General features: G+C 38.8%; 1 protein-coding gene across 1 annotated transcript in view; it reads left to right on the forward strand.

Annotated features, from left to right (window-relative positions):
• LOC132395520 (pituitary tumor-transforming gene 1 protein-interacting protein-like) overlaps positions 1-20044 on the forward strand; it is a 57884-nt gene that overhangs the window by 23530 nt on the left and 14310 nt on the right. Inside the window, exons 5-6 of the mRNA XM_059972262.1 lie at positions 2810-2875; positions 12484-12530. Coding sequence (XP_059828245.1) covers positions 2810-2875; positions 12484-12530 — 113 coding nt within the window. The remainder of the gene's footprint in view (positions 1-2809; positions 2876-12483; positions 12531-20044) is intronic.

Here is a 20044-nt window from a genome sequence, read left to right on the forward strand (position 1 = left end):
CATGCTGGTGATAATAAACCTGCTTCTGACTTAATAGAGATAGTTAACACTAAATGTAAATTTTTATGCCTCATCTTTTCTTTTCCATTATAGAATTAATTCCAGACCAAGTAGCAATCTCCTGAGTCCTGGCCTCTTAATACAAAACTGAAATTAATTGAAAGCTTGTTCAATAGTTTTGTGAGGGATTGTGAAATAATAACACTTAAAAAAACGTTTGGATAATTAGACTGACAGGAAGGGTTTTGGAAGGATATGGGCCAAACATGGGCAGATGAAATTTAGTTTGGTGAACACCATGAATGGTATTGATGAGTTGGGTTAAAGGGCCTGTTTCCATGCTGTTTTATTCCATGACTTCAGAAAATCTCATACTAAAAATTTGAAATTTTCGGTTTCAGTGGGTAAAGTGGTATGTCTGTATCAACCAGAGCTGATAATATTCACAATGAGTGGAACAGTTTTCAGCATGTTGGCCTAATTCTGTATTCAATAAACCACTAGAAATAAACACTGAGGTATCGAATTGAAATTAATACAATGCCAGAAGCTAACACCAAAAATGTAGTGTTAAGATCTGTTGTGCTGCTCCATGTGCAGTACTAGAAATTTTGTATGCAAATTATTTAATTTTTTTGCTTAAATGGATTTTGTTTATTTTACCAGTAGCTAATGAGTAATATCTTGGGCGATGTGGTTCAATAAGTTCAGCACATGCAACATCTGCCCATTTTCAATTCCAGTGCTGTTCATGTTTTGTCACCTTTCAACTCAGTTTATTCCCCCGAGACCTTATTATTGGCATATACCTCCAGAGCCTCTGCAATTTGCTTCGAAATGTTCCAGGTTTTCCCTTTATTCTTTTACTGTTAAGCCTCCTTGGGACAGAAGCTCAGCTATCTTGGCCCAGTACTCTGGAATACTTAGCCACCATCTTGTCTGTTGTGTTGTTTTTCTTTCTATTTTGCAAAAATGAGTCTCTCTTGAAACTTGCAAAGCAAGTAAACTTCTACTGTTGGCCTCAATGCACAATATTAGATATATGCCACATGTACCACTTCATGTTGTAGCCAAAAAGTTCCAGTTTAGTCACATCAACCACAAGGGCTTCTTCTTCATCTTTACAGTATCCTCTGACCGATGCTTTGGAAAGTCTTTATGAGCAAGTATGTCTTTTGTAAAGTGGTTCATGTGGCATAAACCTAATACTGTGCATCAGCCAGGTACACTATTCATACCGTAAAGGGATATTTTCAGCAACAGGGCTGGAATTCTGATCAGGATTGATGGGAAGATGAAAGCAGAAAGATTTTGGATAAAAACATGCTAGCTTCAGACAGAAAGCTTAACTGGTGAAGAATTTAATCTTTCAGCAGGACAATGATCCAAAGCACACTGCAGGATAGTGGGTTCAAATGAAGAGAATTGATGTCCTTGAGTGACCTGGTCAGAGTGCTGAGCTTAACCCGATTGAACATCTTTGGCAAGACCTCAAGATTGTTGTCCACCACTACTCCCCAGCTTAAGCAACTTTGCAAGGAGGAATGGGCAAATCTTTCACATTCTAGAAAGCTGATAGAGACTTATCCAGAAAGACTACTGGCTGTAATAGCTGCAAGAGGTGGTTCAACTAGGTGCTAAGCAAAGGGGACAAATACTTTTGAAGTGCTGACATTTCAGTTTTGGAAGTTTTAGTTTTATATGATACACAATTTTCCTGTTTTTTGGGCTCTATTCTGCATAAAATAAGCATGTGATTCACAAGTAAAAATTGTCAGTTATATTGATCAAAATCTCTGGTTGTAATACTCATTTATGTGATCAAAGGGTTGGAGGCTGAATACTTTTTCATGACACTGTAGAAACAAAGTTGGAAGTACTCAAGTCAGGCAACATTTCTGGAGAGGAAAATACTATTAATATTTCAGGTCACTGACCTTGCATCAGTTTTGCAATTATTTGGCGTGAAGATCTGGGATGCACAGCCTGAATGGTGGAAGGGTGAACACAGATTCAGAAGTAACTTTCAGGGGGGATTTGGAAACATTCATTTGAAGAAAAAGGCTTACAGTGAGAGGGCAGTATAGCTAGAATAATTAAACAGTTCATTCAAAAGTACTTGGATTCGTAAAGGATGTTTAACTATCAGAATATCTTTTGAAGTGTAGATAGATCTGTTAAACAGGAAATTCAGCAGTCAGTTATGTATGGGCAAGATGTAAATGCTGTTTAGGGAACTGAGACTAGTGCCCTGCTTTTCTTTGAAGTACTATTGAGGCAGTTTTGAGGACAAGAGGAATGCAGCTGGAATATATGCTGCATTATGAATAAGATCAGACAAATCGAAACCTGGGCCATTTCCCACCATAACCTCAATATTTCTTGATACTCATGATTTACAATCTACAGCCCTCAGTGGTAAAGATTTCCATAAATGTTCAACTTTTATAAAGAAATTTCTCTTCCTCTCAGTCTCAAATGAGCAAATTTTTTTCTAATGCAACACACTTGATCTAAGTTCTACCTGCTGAGGCTTTGAATTAGTGTTTCAATCAATAATAAACCTTCTAGCACTAATGTGTTTATATGCTAGAAGTTTCGAGCAAGAAGTCTTTTTCTCATATACTGTCCTTTATTAGTAACTTTCTTCGAACATTTGAAAGTAAGGGAATTTTGCGATTTCATATTAATTTGTTTATAGCTATTTAAATTTAGATTTGTATTTAAAATATGCGCAAACTACTGAAACGAATATCTGTGTTCTAAGATTGTAGTATAACTAATTTGTTCATTAATATATTTGTCATAGTCTTGATGAAGAGGAATTGCGCCTGGCCAGGCAGCGAGGGGAGAGGAAACGACGCTCTGAGCAAAGGTGAGTGAATGACCACAGAATATTTGAAAATTTAAATCTTACTTTATTATTTCTGGGTTGTCTGTGAAGCCATTGTTATTACTCTTTCTTTAATTTTGTCTTGTTCTTTCCTTTTTCATTTAGTTACTGTTTTTTTAAAAATTCTTTCCCACTGAGTTCTGAATAACATAGCATAGCAGAGTAGGGAAAGGGAAACGTTAGAAGCTAAATGTAAGGTGAGGGTTTTGAGGATAATCGAACCATTGTCAGCTTCTGTCTTTTGTACTTACTGTCTTTCAGTCTGGGCTTGCTTCAATAGCTAGCATGAATTAAAGAGAGGTTGAAACCATGTTATTTTGTAGGTAGTTGACCCAATCATTTGTACCCTTCATCAATTACCAAGTGATAAGGATTTGACAATGCTGGGGATCTACCAAGGGTAAGTCCAATACAGAAGAAAACTAGGAGGAGTACATTACTAAGGTCGTGTCGGTTGGTGATAAATGTAAAATTCAAGTGTTGTATGTCATGGCCCAAGACTGGCCCTACTGTATTGCTGAGAATTTAAGGTAAAAATGTACTGACCAAGCAGACATTGGACACGTCTGCAAACTGGACAGGCTCTGCCATTTTCCCTTTGACTACAGTATTGTCAGGCAGTAATTATCCCAGAATATGTTTACATTCCCAACAGATATTAAAGAGATTGGATTTGATTGGATGTTTATCCAGTAAGAAGGGCACTGCATTGACAAACAGTCTTGTTTCTAGAACCATGCAACCAACAGTAAGATCTAACATTAATGGTGATGCTATCACCCTTTCTGTGCCCTCGGTATCACTATATGCCACTAAAGAAGATTATCTTCTATGTTGAAGACAATATTGGGGGCTAGGATAAATTGAAGCGGAAGTGAGGCCATGTTCTTTGGCAAAAAGGAAATCAGATTTTGTGCTTCTATAACCCTTACCCAACAGGCTGGTATATGTCTAGGGGAAAAAGGGGATCCAGCCACTCTCCAACCCACCTCCCGTACACGCAGGTGCTGTGAGAATCGAGTTTACGCCTCGAGCCCGCCAACAGTATCAAATCCACAACAAATACCGTTATGAAATACACTTTAAAGAGCTTACTAAAATTAAAAAGGGTAGTAAGCAATACAATATATATACACAAGGAAAAAAACAAAAGGCGCCACTTATCAAAGTTCAGTCTGTTTAGTGCACTCGTTGGAGCTCAATCAACGAACCAATCGACCCATCCGGCCGTCGCACCTGGGACCACCCCGGTGGTCTTACGAGCAGTCCAGCACACGTCCACCTTCTTCAGTCTCTTCCTCGGCCTCTCCCCCAAAAAACCCGCGAAAACCCCTCCCCCAAGTTCCCAGCATCACAAGACACAATGACATTCCCCATTGATTAACAAATGAATACAATTACCATATCAGCCATTCTAAAGTGAAACAACGGCTAGAGAAACACTTATCCGACAAAGAAACATTCCTACTTGTAACAAACCAAAGAGGCCATTTTGAGTAACATACCCAGGACATTGTACATTTCAATTAGTCTTCTGCTTTAGTCTGGAGAAATCCATTAGTTATTATTTACTGTAGATTCTTCACTAAAAGCCATTATTCTACAGGCTGTCTTCAGTGGCAAGTGTGGCAAGCAATGAGAAGTCTTCTGATCTGCCAAAAATAACAAAACCATGCAATTTTTTTTGGTCATCTCATCCTGTGCAATGCAGGCATTACCAGCAGGGCCAGCATCTGTCGCTCATCCCCTATTGCTCTTGAGAAGATGGTAGTGGACTTTCAGTATTGTGCTCTCAAATTGCTTTATTACAGGATTTAGACCCAGTAATGATGGAGAAACAATGATGTATTTCCAAGTCTAGATGGCTTGATACAGCACATAATGAACGAGATGGCTTGTAACTTGGAAGCAAGGGGGAGAGGAAATGGAGGGAAGCTGCAATTGGTGGTGTTCCCAAGTACTTACTGATCTTGTTTTCTTGGTGATTGGGGTCATAAGTTTGGGCTGTGCTTTCAGTAGACTGTGTGAAGTCATCAAACAGAGCAAAGTATCCTCTGCTCAGTGGTGTCACTAGCTTAGACCATGATCCAGGCATATATGTTGCAGAATGAAGTCAAATGAGGTGTGATTTCTGTTGAGGGCCTGTATGCATACTGAGAAATGTCAACTCCATGAATGCTATTTTATAAGAGGGCACAGTTCACGTGATATGTCAGTAAAAGAAAATGAAATTGAGCAAAGCACAATGGCATTAGCTCTATATATGTAGACTGTTGTGTCTTTTTGTATGAACTACTTTTTATTTTACATAATATTCTTTCCATATTTTGTAAAAATATGAACAATTAATTCTTGATAAAATTAGGTTAAAATGCCTAAAACATTTCTCTTAATTGAATTTAACATTGCCTTCCCCTTTGCTCGATATCCTTTGTAATCCCCATTAAATTTAATCGGCTATTTTATCCTGTATCCTTACCTGGTGCAGGGTTTAAGAGGCATTTGCCCACAGAAATGATGATAGGGAATCTCAGAAAGGTGGATTTTAGCTATTGAATTCCAAGAATCAACACCCTAAATTTGTAAATTCAGAATTTTTGTACATGTATGGAAGTCCCAAATAAATGTTGGCAGTTTTGTTAAAAACTGTTAGAACTTACTAGTAAAATCCAAACCATTATAACGAACAAGCAGCATGAAGTTGATAAGTCTTTTTCATTAAAGTGGACACATAATTACCCCTACATCAAATTTTGGGGGCTATGGAATTTAAACCATAAGATACAGGAGCAAATTTAGGCCATTTGGCCCTTTGAGTCTGCTATGGCATTTCGTCATAGTTGATCCAATTTTCCTCTCAACCCCAGTCTGCTGCCTTCCCCCTGTATCCCTTAATGCCCTGACCAATCAAGAATCTATCAACCTCTGCCTTAAATATTAATAAAGCCTTGGCCTCCAGAGCTACCTGTGGCACAGAATACCACAGATTCACCACTCTCTGGCTAAAGAAATTCATCTTTATTCTCTCTATTCTGAGGCTGTGTCCTCTGGTCTTAGACTGTCCCACCATAGGAAACATCCTTTCCACAGCCACTCTATTAAGGCCTTTCACCATTCGATAGGTTTCAATGAGGTCACTCCCTCATTCTGAATTCAAGTGAATCCAGGCTCAAAGCCATTGACCATTCTTCATTTAACAAGCCGTTCAATCCTGGAATCATTTTTGTGAATCTCCCTTAAATCCTCCCCAGTTTTAGCACAAACTTTCTAAGATAAGGGATCAAAACTGCTCACAATATTCCAAGTGAGGCTTCACCAGTCCTTTATAAAGTAGAGATAGCCCAGGAAATTATAGACCAGTGAGTCTTACTTCAGTGGTTGGTAAGTTGATGGAGAAAATCCTGAGAGGCAGGATTTATGAACATTTGGAGAGCCATACTATGACTAGGGATAGTCAGCATGGCTTTGTGAAAGACAGGTTGTGTCTTACGAGCCTGATTGAACTTTTTGAGGATGTGACTAAACACATTGATGAAGTAGAGCAGTAGATGTAGTGTATATGGATTTCAGCAAGGCACTTGACAAGGTATCCCGTGCAAGGCTTATTGAGAAAATAAGGAGGCATGAGATCCAAGGGGAAATTGCTTTGTGGATCCAGAACCAGCTTGCCCACAGAAGGCAAAGAGTGGTTGTAGATGGGTCATATTCTGCATGGAGGTCGGTGACCAGTGGTGTGCCTCAGGGATCTGTTCTGGGACCCCTACTCTTCGTGATTTTTATAAATAACCTGGATGAGAAAGTGGAAGGATGGGTTCGTAAATTTGCTGATGACTCAAAAGTTGGAGGTGTGGATAGTGTGGAGGGCTGTCAGAGGTTACAGCGGGACGTCGATAGGATGCAAAACTGGGCTGAGAAGTGGCAGATGGAGTTCAACCCAGGTAAGTGTGAGGTGGTTCATTTTGGTAGGTCAAATATGATGACAGAATATAGTATTACTGGCAAGACTGTTGGCATTGTGGAAGATCAGAGGGATCTTGGGGTCCAAGTCCATAAGATACTCAAACATGCTGTGCAGGTTGACTTTGTCTTTAAGAAAGCATATGGTTCATTGACTTTCATCAATCATGAGTTTGAGTTTAGGAGCCGAGAGGTGATGTTGCAGCTATATAGGACCCTGGTCAGACCCCACTTAGAATACTGCGCTTAGTTCTGGTTGCCTCACTATAGGAAAGATGTGGTAACCATAGAAAAGGTACAGAGGAGATTTACAAGGATATTACCTAGATTGGGGAGCATGCCTTATGAGATGGGTTGAGTGAACTCGGCCTTTTTTCCTTGGAGCAACAGAGGATGAGAGGTGTATAAGAGGCATTGATCGCGTGGATAGTCAGAGGTTTTTTCCCAGGTCTGAAATGGGTAGCAAATGAGGGCACGGTTTTAAGGTGATTGGGAGTAGGTACAGAGGAGATGTCAGGGGTAAGTTTTTGATGCACCATCAATAACTCACTCTGAGATGTAAGGCGAGATATCGGCTTTTATTGACTGGAAGAAGGAACCAGAAGTGAGTGACCATCATACTACGTCCTGGAGACTGAGGCCGAGCATAGGCCTCAGATCGCCTTTATACAGGGGCTTGTGGGAGGAGCCACAGGAGCAGTCAGCAGGGGACGTGTCCAGACAGGCACACGTAGTTCACCACAGTTTTTTACACAGAGAGTGGTGAGTATGTGGAATGGGCTGTCGGCGACAGTGGTGGAGGCAGATACGATAGGGTCTTTTAAGAGACTGCTGGACAGGTACATGGAGCTCGGAAAAATAGGGGGCTATGGGTAACCCTAGGTAATTTCTAAGGTAAGGACATGTTTGACACAGTTTTGTGAGCTGAAGGGTCTGATTTGTAATGTAGGTTTTCTATGTTTTACTACCTCTCCAGCATCATTTTCCAAAGGTCCGATGTTCACTCTCAGCTCTCTTTTACACTTGCTGTATCTGAAGAAATTTTAATCTTAATTATCACAAATTAGCACTTGGTATTTACTTATTACAATCCATGGTGTCTAAGAATATGAGAAATAGAAGCAGGAATAAGCCTCCTGGCCAGTCAACCCTGCTCCACCATTCAATAAGATCATGGCTGATCTAGCCATGGACTCATCTCCACCTACCTGCCTATTGGCCATAACCTTTAATTCCCCCACTTTGCAAAAATCTATCCAAACTTGTCTTAAATATATCTATTGAGGTGCATATCACCTGGACAGATGAACTACACCATAGGGTTCTGAAAGAGGTAGCATTAGAGATTGTGGTGGCATTAGAATTGATCTTTCAAAAATGATTGAACTCTGGTATGGTGCCAGAGGACTGGAAAATTGCAAACATTACTCCACCCTTTAAGAAAGGAGGAAAGCAGCAGAAAGGAAATTATAGACCAATTAGCTTGACCTCAGTGGTTGGGAAGATGTTAAGAGTCAATTGTTAAGGATAAAGTAATGGTGCACTTGGTGATACAGGACAAGATAATGCAAAGTTAGCATGGTTTCCTTCGGGAAAAATCCTGCCTGACTAACTCGTTGGAATTCTTTGAGGAGATTACAAGTAGGATGCAGTGCCATGCACTTTGGAAGTAGAAGTAAGTGTGCAGACTATTTTCTAAACAGGGAGAAAATCCAGGAATCTGAGATACAAAAGGTCTTGGGAGTCCTTGTGCAGAACACCCTAAAGGTTAACTTGCAGGTTGAGTCAGTGGTGTGGAAGGCAAATGCCATGTTAGCATTCATTTCAAGAGGCCTAGAATACAAGAGCAAGGATGTGATGTTGAGGCTTTATAAGGCACTGGTGAGGCCTCACCTTGAGTATTGTGAACAGTTTTGGGCTCCTCATCTTAGAAAAGATGTGCTGGCATTGGAGAGGGTCCAGAGGAGGTTCACAAGGGTGATTCCAGGAATGAAAGGGTTATCATACAAGGAACATTTGATGGTTTCTGGGACTGTATTCGCTGGAATTCAGAAGAATAAGGAGGGGGATGTCATTGAAACCTTTCGAAAGTTGAAAGGCCTATACAGACTAGATGTGGTAAGGATGTTTCCCAAGGTGGGACAGTCTAGGACAAGAGGGCACAGCCTCAGGATAGAAGGGCGCCCTTTCAAAACAGAGATGCAGAGAAATTTCTTTAGCCAAAGGGCGGTGAACTTGTGGAATTTGTTGTCACATGCAACTGTGGAGGCTGGGTCATTAGGTGTATTAAGGCAGAGATTGATAGGTTTTTGATTATACATGGCATCAAAGGTTACGGGGAGAAAGCCATGAACTGGGGTTGAGGAAGAAATAGATTAAAGGATCAGCTGTGATTGAATGGTGGAGCAGATTCGATGGGCCAGATGGCCTAATTCTGCTCCTATGTCTTATGGTCTAAGTGAATTCCACAACTGTTGCAAAAAAATTCAGTATCTATATATTACTGTAATGTGGATCTGTGAATTCAAGTCTGTGTAATTAACTGCTACTCTGCTGTAGTCTATTGAGAAGATCAAAACTGTATGCATTACCACAAATATGGTCACACCAAAGGCAATCTTCGCTTTCCTTTCACACACTATTCCTCTTGTGATTATTACCCACATTTCTTTTGCCTTTCTAACTCCATACTATGCATGTTTCTTTTATGAGGGCATCAATAATTCCCTAACAACCAGCATTTGATTGTCTCACATGATTAAATAATCTGTGTTCTACCAAAATGGATAATGCTTCATTTCCCCATTTTAAACATCTGCTACAGCTTTGCTGACTGACTTTTCAAACTTCTGGTGTACTCATCACTGTCTAGCCTATCTTAGTACTGTCAGCAGACTGTGATACAATGCATCTGTCCCTTCATCAAAATCATTCATACAGATTACAAAACATTGAGGCACCAGACTAATCTTTGCAGCATCACATTCAATGCAGTCTGCCCCAACTTGAAAATGAACCACTTGTCCTTATATCTCTATTTTTGACAGTTTGCCATTTATCCATCTTTGATATCTTGTTGCCCTCAATACTAAATGCTCTTGTGCATTAAGTTTTAATACAATACGTTATTGAATGCCATATACTAAATTTGTCAAATATTGTTTGCTTATTATAAGATCATTGTTTATAAACTCATGTTGTTTCTTCCTGTATGTTTCTGGCTTCTTGCAGAAAACCAAGAAATAAAAATCACAACTTTTAATTGACTTAAATTTATATATAGTACTTTGACGTATTAGAATCGGGCTTATTATCACCGGTATGTGAAGTGAAATTTGTTAATTTAGCAGCGGCAGTTCAATGCAATTCATACTACAGAAAATAGAGAGGCATTGATCGTGTGGATAGTCAGAGGCTTTTTCCCAGGGCTGAAATGGGCATAGTTTTAAGGTGCTTGGATCCTAACGGACTGGTGCAGAGCCAACAACCTGTCTCTGAACGTGAACAAAACAAAAGAAATGGTTGTTGGCTTCAGGAGGACATGCAGCGACTACTCTCCGCTGAACATCAATGGCTCCTCGGTAGAGATTGTTAAGAGCACCAAATTTCTTGGTGTTCACCTGGCGAAGAATCTCACCTGGTCCCTCAACATCAGCTCCATAGCAAAGAAAGCCCAGCAGCGTCTCTACTTTCTGCGCAGGCTGAGGAAGGTCCATCTCCCACCCCCCATCCCATTCTACAGGGGTTGTATTGAGAGCATCCTGAGCAGCTGCATCACTGCCTGTTTCAGAAATTGCACCATCTCGGATCGCAAGACCCGACCTCTGTGAGGTCAGCTGAGAAGATCGTCGGGCTCTTCCTGCCATTACAGACATTTACACCACACGCTGCATCGGCAAAGCAAACAGCATTGTGAAGGACCCCACGCCTACAAACTCTTCTCCCTCCTGCCATCTGGGAAAAGGCACCGGAGCATTTGGGCTTTCTCAACCAGACTGTAACAGTTTCTTTCCCCAAGCCATCAGACTCCTCAATACCCAGAGTCTGGACTGACACCAACCTACTACCCTCTATTGTGCCTATTGTCTTGTTTATTATTTATTGTAATGCCTGCACTGTTTTGTGCATTTTGTGTAGTCCTGGGTAGGTCTGCAGTCTAGTGTAGTTCTTCGTGTTGTTTTACGTAGTTTTTGTATTGTTTCATGTAGCACCACGGTCCTGAAAAAGTCATCTCATTTTTACTGTGTACTGTACCAGCAGTTATGGTCGAAATGACAATAGAAGGTGACTTGATGTAGGTACAGAGGAGATGTCAGGTAAGATTTTTACGCAGAGAATGGTGAGTGCGTGGAATGGGCTGCCGGCGTCAGTGGTGGAGGCGGATACGATAATGTCTTTTAAGAGACTTCTGGTTGGATACATGGAGCTTAGAAAAATAGTGGGCTATAGGTAAGCCTAGGTAGTTCTAAGGTCAGGACATATTCGGCATAGCTTTGTGGGCCGAAAGGCCTGTATTGTGCTGTAGGTTTTTTATGTTCTATGTGCTTTCTAAAAATAAATAAATAAATAAATAAATAAATAGATTATATGTATATTGAATAGATTTTAAAACTCTGGGAAGCCTTTCGGGTTGTTTGGGTTAAGTATGTAATTAAAATTTTGTTTTCTGTATTCTTTCAGAAATATTCTACTGATCCTTCAGTTATATTGCAAGGAGAATAATAATTGCAGAATGTTTCATGAGTACAGCAGCATCAGCAGGGGTTCTAAAATTTCTAGAATGATCTTGTCTTTTAAAATTCTATCTTTGTTTTGATCATTATGTAAAATTCTAAGAAGATGGCTATTATAGGGTGAAGTATCACTAATGGCTGAAAATTGTGATATTTATTATTTCTGCTGTGTTTATGATCTCCCTGATTTTGGAACTACTTGATATAACAGATCATGCTATACATTTTATTTGTCAAGGACATATTACTTTCACTGTTCTGAATGAAGTATCTTCAAAACAGTAGAAGTTGCATAAGAAGGTTTAAAGAGTAGGTGCCAAGTGGCTGTTTCCTAAGAATCTATAATCAGTGTTAATAGTTTCAGGGCTGGCTACCTAGGACTGAGAAGAATAAACTATTTTCAGAGGTTTGAATCTTAAAGTTGGGGGGAAAATGAGGTGACCCACTTTCTGTGCAGGCGAACCGGCTCACAAATAGCCAGCATGCGGGGGGAGACTTTGGTAATGCACCTCCGATGTCATTTCCACCCGGAGAGGGCGGGCGCTAGGGATTTAAATACCAGCACCGCGAAATTTGAATAGACTAGTCTCGAAACGACTTAACGACTGCGTGTCGTTATTTCAGTGCTGTGTGTAGCACATCACTACAAGGGAACATATTGCTGTCTGTATATTTGCTGAAAAAGATCAGTGTAATTCCAGTGTTTAATTGGCAACAGAAAGTAAGTGCCATTTTAAGTATAATAATTTACACCTCTTTTAATTAATTATTTTGAAATTATTTCTAATTCTTTAAGTCTGTAAATTTTATAGCTTCTATAACTTTATTGATGTTTCCCAGCTAACGTTTGAGTCTAGGAATTTTCATTTGGAAATCTAATCATTTTATAATTTTTTTCAGAAAATCAGATATGAATGCACGTTACGAAGAAATCCGCAAAAAATATGGTATGTCAATGTCATTTGCCATTACTTTTTAATAATGCCTCATATCATCATATCAATTTGTCTTGCATATTAAAATATTTTTGTAAATTTCATTAGTGTAAGGTTGCAATCAAATAATAATTCTGTCATTTGTCTTCCACATGCCATGTCAGTTGGTACTTTCCATCACTTCATCACTGCAGATATTAAAGGTGGATAATAGGAAAATCACTGCATGCAATGTACTTAGTTTTTTAAAAAGCATCTAACAAACTATGATACATGGTCATTATATAATATTAAATTTCATAAGACTGGGACGTGACAAGCATGGATAAGGGATAGTAGACAATTGCTACTGCATCACAATTCTCTACCTTCTACTTACAGTTTATATTAATGAGTTAAGGAAAGCAGAAAATAAACAATCCAAGTTTGCCATTAACATAAGGAGGAAAAAATGAGCTGTTAAAAAGATAAACAGGGATTGTAGCAAGGTTAATTGAATGGGTAAGAAGGTATTAGAAGAATAATGGTGAAAAATGTGATGCTCTGTGCTTCTTTGGGAAAGAGCAGACAACATTTTAAATCATGAGCGATTGGTAAGTACTGGGGCACAAAGACATTGTGCATTGGTTATTGAGTCACAGAATAAAGAGATGCAGGTTAAATGTAATTAGGAAGGTAAGTGCTGTGTTGTCCATCATTGCAAGGAGTGTGGAGTACACATGAACATGCAGAGAATGTTCTGGACTTCACTGTGAACTCATTTGGAGTATTCTGTGCAAATTTGGTCTCAACTGGAAAAATGATTGTTGCCTTCCAGAACATAAAAGATGTACAATATTTATTGCTGGGATGAGGGTTGTACTCTGAAGATAAACCGAAAGTTTGGCCAGTGATGTTTTGAACAATTCAAAGTGATACTGCATAAGATTTTCAGACTGATCATCATGATTGGTGCCAAAATACTGTTTCCTCAGCTCAAGTGTATATTCTCAGGATGAAGGCCAGACATTTAGTCTAATGTCACAAAGGTACTCTTTATGTAGAGGCCTCAGCAATTGTAGATGTTTAGTGATTGGGTGGATTCAGGGCTGAAGTAGGTAGGTTTTTAGGTGTTAGATGAATTGTACAAAAAATATTCTTGAAGCCGAGCTATTTATTGACCAGCAGAGAAAGCTCCAGGCCCTGTGGATTATTGCTGCTTTCATTTCTTGGGATCCTGTTGATAATGAATAGAATGTGATGATGTTGATTAGAATGTGGAGTAGCTGAAGTAATGGCATTGAGGCACTTAGGAGAAGCAAGTGAGGAAGATGTGTTTTAAAGGAGAGAATTCACTATCTTTCATTCCTTGACAATACTACTGATTTCTTGAATACAACTATTACACAACCTTAACTTGAATCATCTATTACTGCTGCAAAAAGCTACTCTGAAGTCCTTAAAACTTTTATTCAAGGGCACTTTTTCATCACCATCATGACGTTTTAGCTGAATCTATCATTATAAAACTGAATCATTAGGTCATTTTTTGTGTGATCCAGTTCATGTCCCATTTTGGAGCCCTGCAATTCAAAATGAGCTCTGGACCTTGATGATACAACTGTCCCACAAAACAGAGCAATCCTTGAAAAGTGACCAGGTCTCAGATGATGGTTACTGAGGATTAACCATTAGGTTGCCCTGTTGGATAGCTTGTGCTCTCAAAGGTATTTGGAATATTTCCAATTCTGTACCAAAAACAGCCATTTAAAGGCAGTTTAAAATATGATTAAAATGGTTAAAGATATAAGACAAAGTTGAAAAAATACATTTAGTTTATAATTTTTCTAAAAATAAAAAATGTAAACCATTTAACTGTATACATTTAATTATTAAAAGGTGTAATTGGGGAAAAATAAGGATGTTACAGAGGCTGCACGTAGTTGAAATGGATGTTTCAAGGTTATGAAACAGTGGTGGGCACATAGTAGGTCAGCACTGCAGTGCAGTTAAGAGTAACTAACTTGAAGCTCCAGTGATGCAGAATTAATCTTAACCTCCGGTGCTGCCTCTGTAGAGTTTCTTGGTTTCCATGTCACAATATGGGTTTTTTCCAGGCACTGTGGTTTCCTGCTAATTTGAAAAGTGTGTGAGTTTGAAAGTTAATTGGCCACTGTAAACTGCTGTGTTCATAGATGAGTTGTACAACCTAGAGCTGAGGGTGTGGTGTTGGTAGCTGATTGAAATGTAGAGAGAATAGATAGGTTAGGCTAGGTTTAATGTCAAAATGGATGCTTGCTGATCAGCACAGATTCATTGGACCGAATGGCCTGTTTCCACCCTGTATCTCTTTAAGGTTCTATTTTCCTTTCATCCAAGTTGGTGACCCATTCAGATGAATGAGGTCACAAGTTGTGAAATCAGATGTAAAGTGCTCTGCTTCTACTAAACTAGGTCCAGCAGTGAAGCAACACACACACACAAAATGCTGGAGAAACTCAGCAGGTCTGATAGGATCTATGGAAGGAAATAGAGTCAACATTTTGGGTTAGGAACCTTCATGCTTGAAGGCAACAGGGCTACCTCCTCGAAGAAGAGTCTCAGCACAAAATGTTAACCGTTTATTTCCCTCCATAGATGCTGTCTGACCTGTTGAGTTTCTCTATCATTTTGTGTGCGTTGCTCACTATTTCCACCATATGCAACATCTCTTGTCTTTTGGATGTTCCGGTATCTTAGCTCCATGTGATTCCAGACTTCTACTTTCCAATGTGTTGGTGAAATCAGGAGCAAGATAACATGTGGAATATTATCAACCAACTGTTCTCTGTGAAACAGAAGGCTGAACAGTTTGGGCCAATATCTTTTTGGTGATCAAATTTTGATCTTCTTTAGAACTGCTTTGCTCTTTTACACACATACTTTAACTTAATCATGTTGGCTAAATCACTTGTTTACCATCCTGTTATATACTTGATTTACACTGTATATCCTGTTGTATGTATAATTTTGGCACTTCTATTGCAATAGTAATAATAATAATGATGGACTAGAAGCACACAGTATAATTGGCCCAATCACTAACAAGAGAAAATATGCAGATGCTGGAAATTCAAGCAACACTCTCAAAATGCTGGAGGAGCCCAGCAGGCCAAGCAGCATCTATGGAAAAGAGTAACATCGACTGTACTCTTTACCATAGATGCTGCCTGGCCTGCTGAGTATATTTAGCCATAAATTCTGAAATTTCTGTAAGTCATGTGCCTCAGGAACTGGGGAATTTAAATTTAAATAATTCAGTTTGTCTGAAAATAAGAACTGATGTCAGTATTAATGTCTGGAAATTACTAGATTGTAATGAAAAGAACACAAGTGATTCACTAATGCTCATTAGAATAGGAAATCTGTCCTCCTGAACTGACCTGTATGACTCTAACATCATAATGGTTTTAAGAGACACTAGAGTCTACACATGCTACAGCCTAAAGCAAAAGACGAACTCAGCAGATTGAGAAGCATCTTTGGAGGCAGAGGAGTGTTTTGGGTCAAACTCCTGCAACATGACTTAGAGGAAAGATAATAAATATACAGAAGTGAGGGGGGGGGGGTCAGACAAAGGCTGCTAGGTTATAGGTGAGTGTTGAGGCAGAGGCTGGAAGGTGACAGGTGAAAACAGATAAGGGGAAAATAAAGTTCAAAGTGAATTTATTATCAAAGTACATGTATGTCACCATAAATGAGCTTGAGATTCACAGTAAATACAAACACAATAGAATCAATGAAAGACCACACCCAACAAGACAAACTATGTGAATACAAAAGAGAAAAAAAAAGTAAATAAGCAATAAATATAGAGAACATGAGATGAAGAAGCCTTGAAAGTGAGTCCATGGATTGTGGGAACAGTTGAGTGAAGTTATCCCCTCTGGTTCAACAGCCTGATGGTTGAGTGGTCATAACTGTTCCTGAACTTGGTAGTGTGAATCCTGAGGCTCCTGTACCACCTCCTTGGTGGCAGCAATGAGAAGACAGTATGGTGTGAATGGTGGGTCCTTGATGTTAGGTACTGCTTTTCTGAGATATCTCCATGTAAATGTGCTCAATGATGAGGAGGGCAATGATGGACTGGGCCATATCCATACTTTTTGTAGGCTTTTCTGTTCAAGGGTGTTTGTGTTTCCATATCAAGATGTTATGCAACCAGTCTATATGCTCTCCCACACATCTATAGAAGTTTTTCAGAGTTTTAGATGACATGCTGAATCTACACAAACTTCCAAGAAAATAGAGGCACTGCTGTGCCATCTTTGTAATGGTAGTTATATATGGGACCCAGGACAGATCTTCTGAAATTATAACATCGAGAAATTTAAAGCTTCTGACCTCTCCACCTCTGATACTGCAATGAATCCACGAACACTACCTCACTATTTTCCCCCTCTCTTTTTGCACTGCTGTATTTCATGGCATACTGCTTTGGTTCTGAAGCAGCAGTAATTCATAATTTAAAAACTGTAAATTACAATATTCAAATAAGTATATGTATTATATAATATATACATGATAATTTTTAAAAATTACAATGATATTACTGTAATTTATATTTTTAAAATTATTATTATGTATTATAATGTACTGCTGTCGCAGAAAAATTCCATTTGGTATGCCAGCAATATTAAACCTGATTCTGGTTCTGAAGACAAGCTCATGGACCTCTGGTTTCCTCCTCCTGTAGTCAATAATTACCAGATAGGCAGGTGAAACCAGGTGGGGGAACGAAGGGTGAGGGTAGAGTCCGAGGCTGGTAGGTGATGTGTGGAAATAGATAAGGAAGGAATGATTGGCAGTTAGATCAAGGCAAGGGAGAGCTTAGGGATGGTGAACCAAGGGGGAAGAAATCAGATATATAGGCATGTAGGTAATGGGTAGATGGAAGTAGATGGTGGGAGGGTAACAAGTGTTGGTAAGGGGTAGGGTAGGGACAGAAAATGTGAACAAATGGAGAGAATTTGGGCAACACACACAAAATGCTGGTGGAACACAGCAGGCCAGGCAACATCTATAGGGATAAGCACTGACGACATTTCGGGCCAAGACCCTTCGTCAAGAATTTGGGTACGGGGAAGGAATGCATGGGGTGTGAATAACCTAAAATTGGAAAATTCAATGTTTATGTCATTGGGATGTCGGCAACCAAGCAGAACATGACGGGCTGTTTTCTGGTTTGCTTTTAACCTCACCATGACAGTGGAGAAGGCTAAGGACAGACTGTTTAATAAAGAATTGGAAGAAGAGTCGAAATGACATGCAAATGGAAGCTTAAATTGGCTATTACAGGCAGAGAGTGGGTAGTCTGCAAAACAAACATCATGTCCATTTTTAGTCTCGTTTTCATAGAAAAGGCCATACTTCAAACACAGAATGCATTGGAGCAGGTTAAAGGAGGTTCAGGTGAATCTCTGTTTCACTGTGCATCTAAAATCTGTGATAATTCTTAACTGGAAACAGAAATAGCCCAACTGGGTAATCAGTTCAAGGAGCAAAGCTCCAAATTAAAGATTCTTAATAAAAGACATGAAGATCTTTTTTAATTCATTATCTACTTGGATGCCTTGGAACTATTTTGTTGTATTAAGCTCAAAGGAAAATTTATTTGCTATCTCAGATACGTCACAGATTTTTTGAATGAATTACGTCAAAGTAGCGGCAATTAGCCCAAGTCATATTCCTTGAACTCCATCTCAAGTTCATGATTGGAACAATGCCTACAGGCTGATGTTGAAACTTCAGCGTGGGAAAGAATCCCAAAATTTCTCTCAGTTCTGTGGAGCATTGACAACAAAATGTTGGTGATTTTCCAGTATTCTCACAGAATTCCCACCATTATAAGTTTTAATCAAGTCAAGTCACCTTTTATTGTCATTTTGACCATTACTGCTGGTATAGTACACAGTAAAAACGAGACAACATTTTTCAGGACCATGGTGCTGCATGAAACAGTACAAAAACTACACTGAACTACGTAAAAACAACACAGAAAAAAAAACTACACTAGACTCAGACCTACCCATAAAGTGCACAAAAATAAATTTTAGTGGAGCTTCATCCTTTAGAATCAATTCAAAGGTACAAAAGCAAGCACGTTGCAGCAAATTATTTATAAATGTTCAGTGAGCCCACATTGGACCCTCACTTTGGACACTACTTTTTGAATGTTAGTGTCTTGACAAGCATGCAGTGGTGATTTACCAAAAACGTGCCTACATGAGGGGTTTCTATAAATTCTGAGATTGGAAAAATAGATCTGTGCTTTAAACAAACAGAACTATAGGGAGAATTTATTTCAGAATAAATTTGACAGAGCTATTTCTGCTGACTTTAAATTCAATTACTGTGGCAGTCAGATTAAAGATAATTAGCAGAAAGTTCATAATCAGCAATGGAAACTGCTTTATTCATCAAGTTCACCCAGTCCAGAGTGCAATGCTCAAAGAGGTCATAGAAACAGGTTTGGTGATCATTGTATATCCGGACATATATTTGAAAGAAAGGTATTTGCTGTCTTTGTGAAATTTGTGGAAGGCTAATGTAGAAGAAAAGACAACAATACAGTATATATGAAGAAGTGAATGGGCTCCTTGTGTGTTGTATCATTCCATGATGGAGAAATCTAATCTCTGAAAATTGTGATGCAATTTTAAGCAAAATTCCAAAGCTAGGATCTATTTTAACTGGGAAAAGGAACATAGTGAGTGACATTGTTCATGTAGGCCCAGTGGATTTTTTTTTAAACCAGGGTTTTGTTACACATCTGGTTTTAATCAGTAACAGTGTTGAACTTAGAACACTTGCTGACGTTTCAATTTATTTAGGTTATTCTTAGATGCTCAGTGATTGTGCTATTCACAATAACTTCTGCTAAGTTTCAAAAGTATAATTGTTCATTGAAGATTAAACTAAAATGGCATAGGTTTTGTGGTTAGCAGCATGTTGTCAAAACTCAGTGACCTTGATTTTTAGACTGCATTCATCAGTGATCTTCCTTGTATAAATTTGAAGAAAACATTGGGAAAATTTTCCACACCATGCTTTTCTACGTCTGTTCTGTGTAGCTCTAAAGCATTAACTCCTCCCACAAAATCAGAAGAAATGGCATTACGCACTATCAGAGTTGCAGTTGTTTATGGAGGCAAGGCATGTCTCAACTTTTAAACCTTGAAGATATATTTAACAAATCTAAGCTAATTGATCTAAAACATCCTTAGTCTTTTTAAATTTTGATATACAAGAATTTATTTTAAGTCATTTTGAAATAATAAGCTTTTTAAAACCTTGCTAAATCTCTTGTAGCTGTTCTCTTCCTTTGGACAGATAGAAAACACCGCTTGCACTTCCTTGGACAATTTCAGAGTTACTGTCAGTTTCATGTAATTATGACAGTTGGTGAATACTGATACCATGATTGGAGATGTTATTAGTTATGCAGCACAAACCTTCAGCACTACAAATTAGTTGCTGGCTGAACTTTGTTTCATTTGAAAGGCAAT

Source organism: Hypanus sabinus, chromosome 6, assembly GCF_030144855.1.
Source record: "Hypanus sabinus isolate sHypSab1 chromosome 6, sHypSab1.hap1, whole genome shotgun sequence".
NCBI lineage: Eukaryota > Metazoa > Chordata > Chondrichthyes > Myliobatiformes > Dasyatidae > Hypanus > Hypanus sabinus.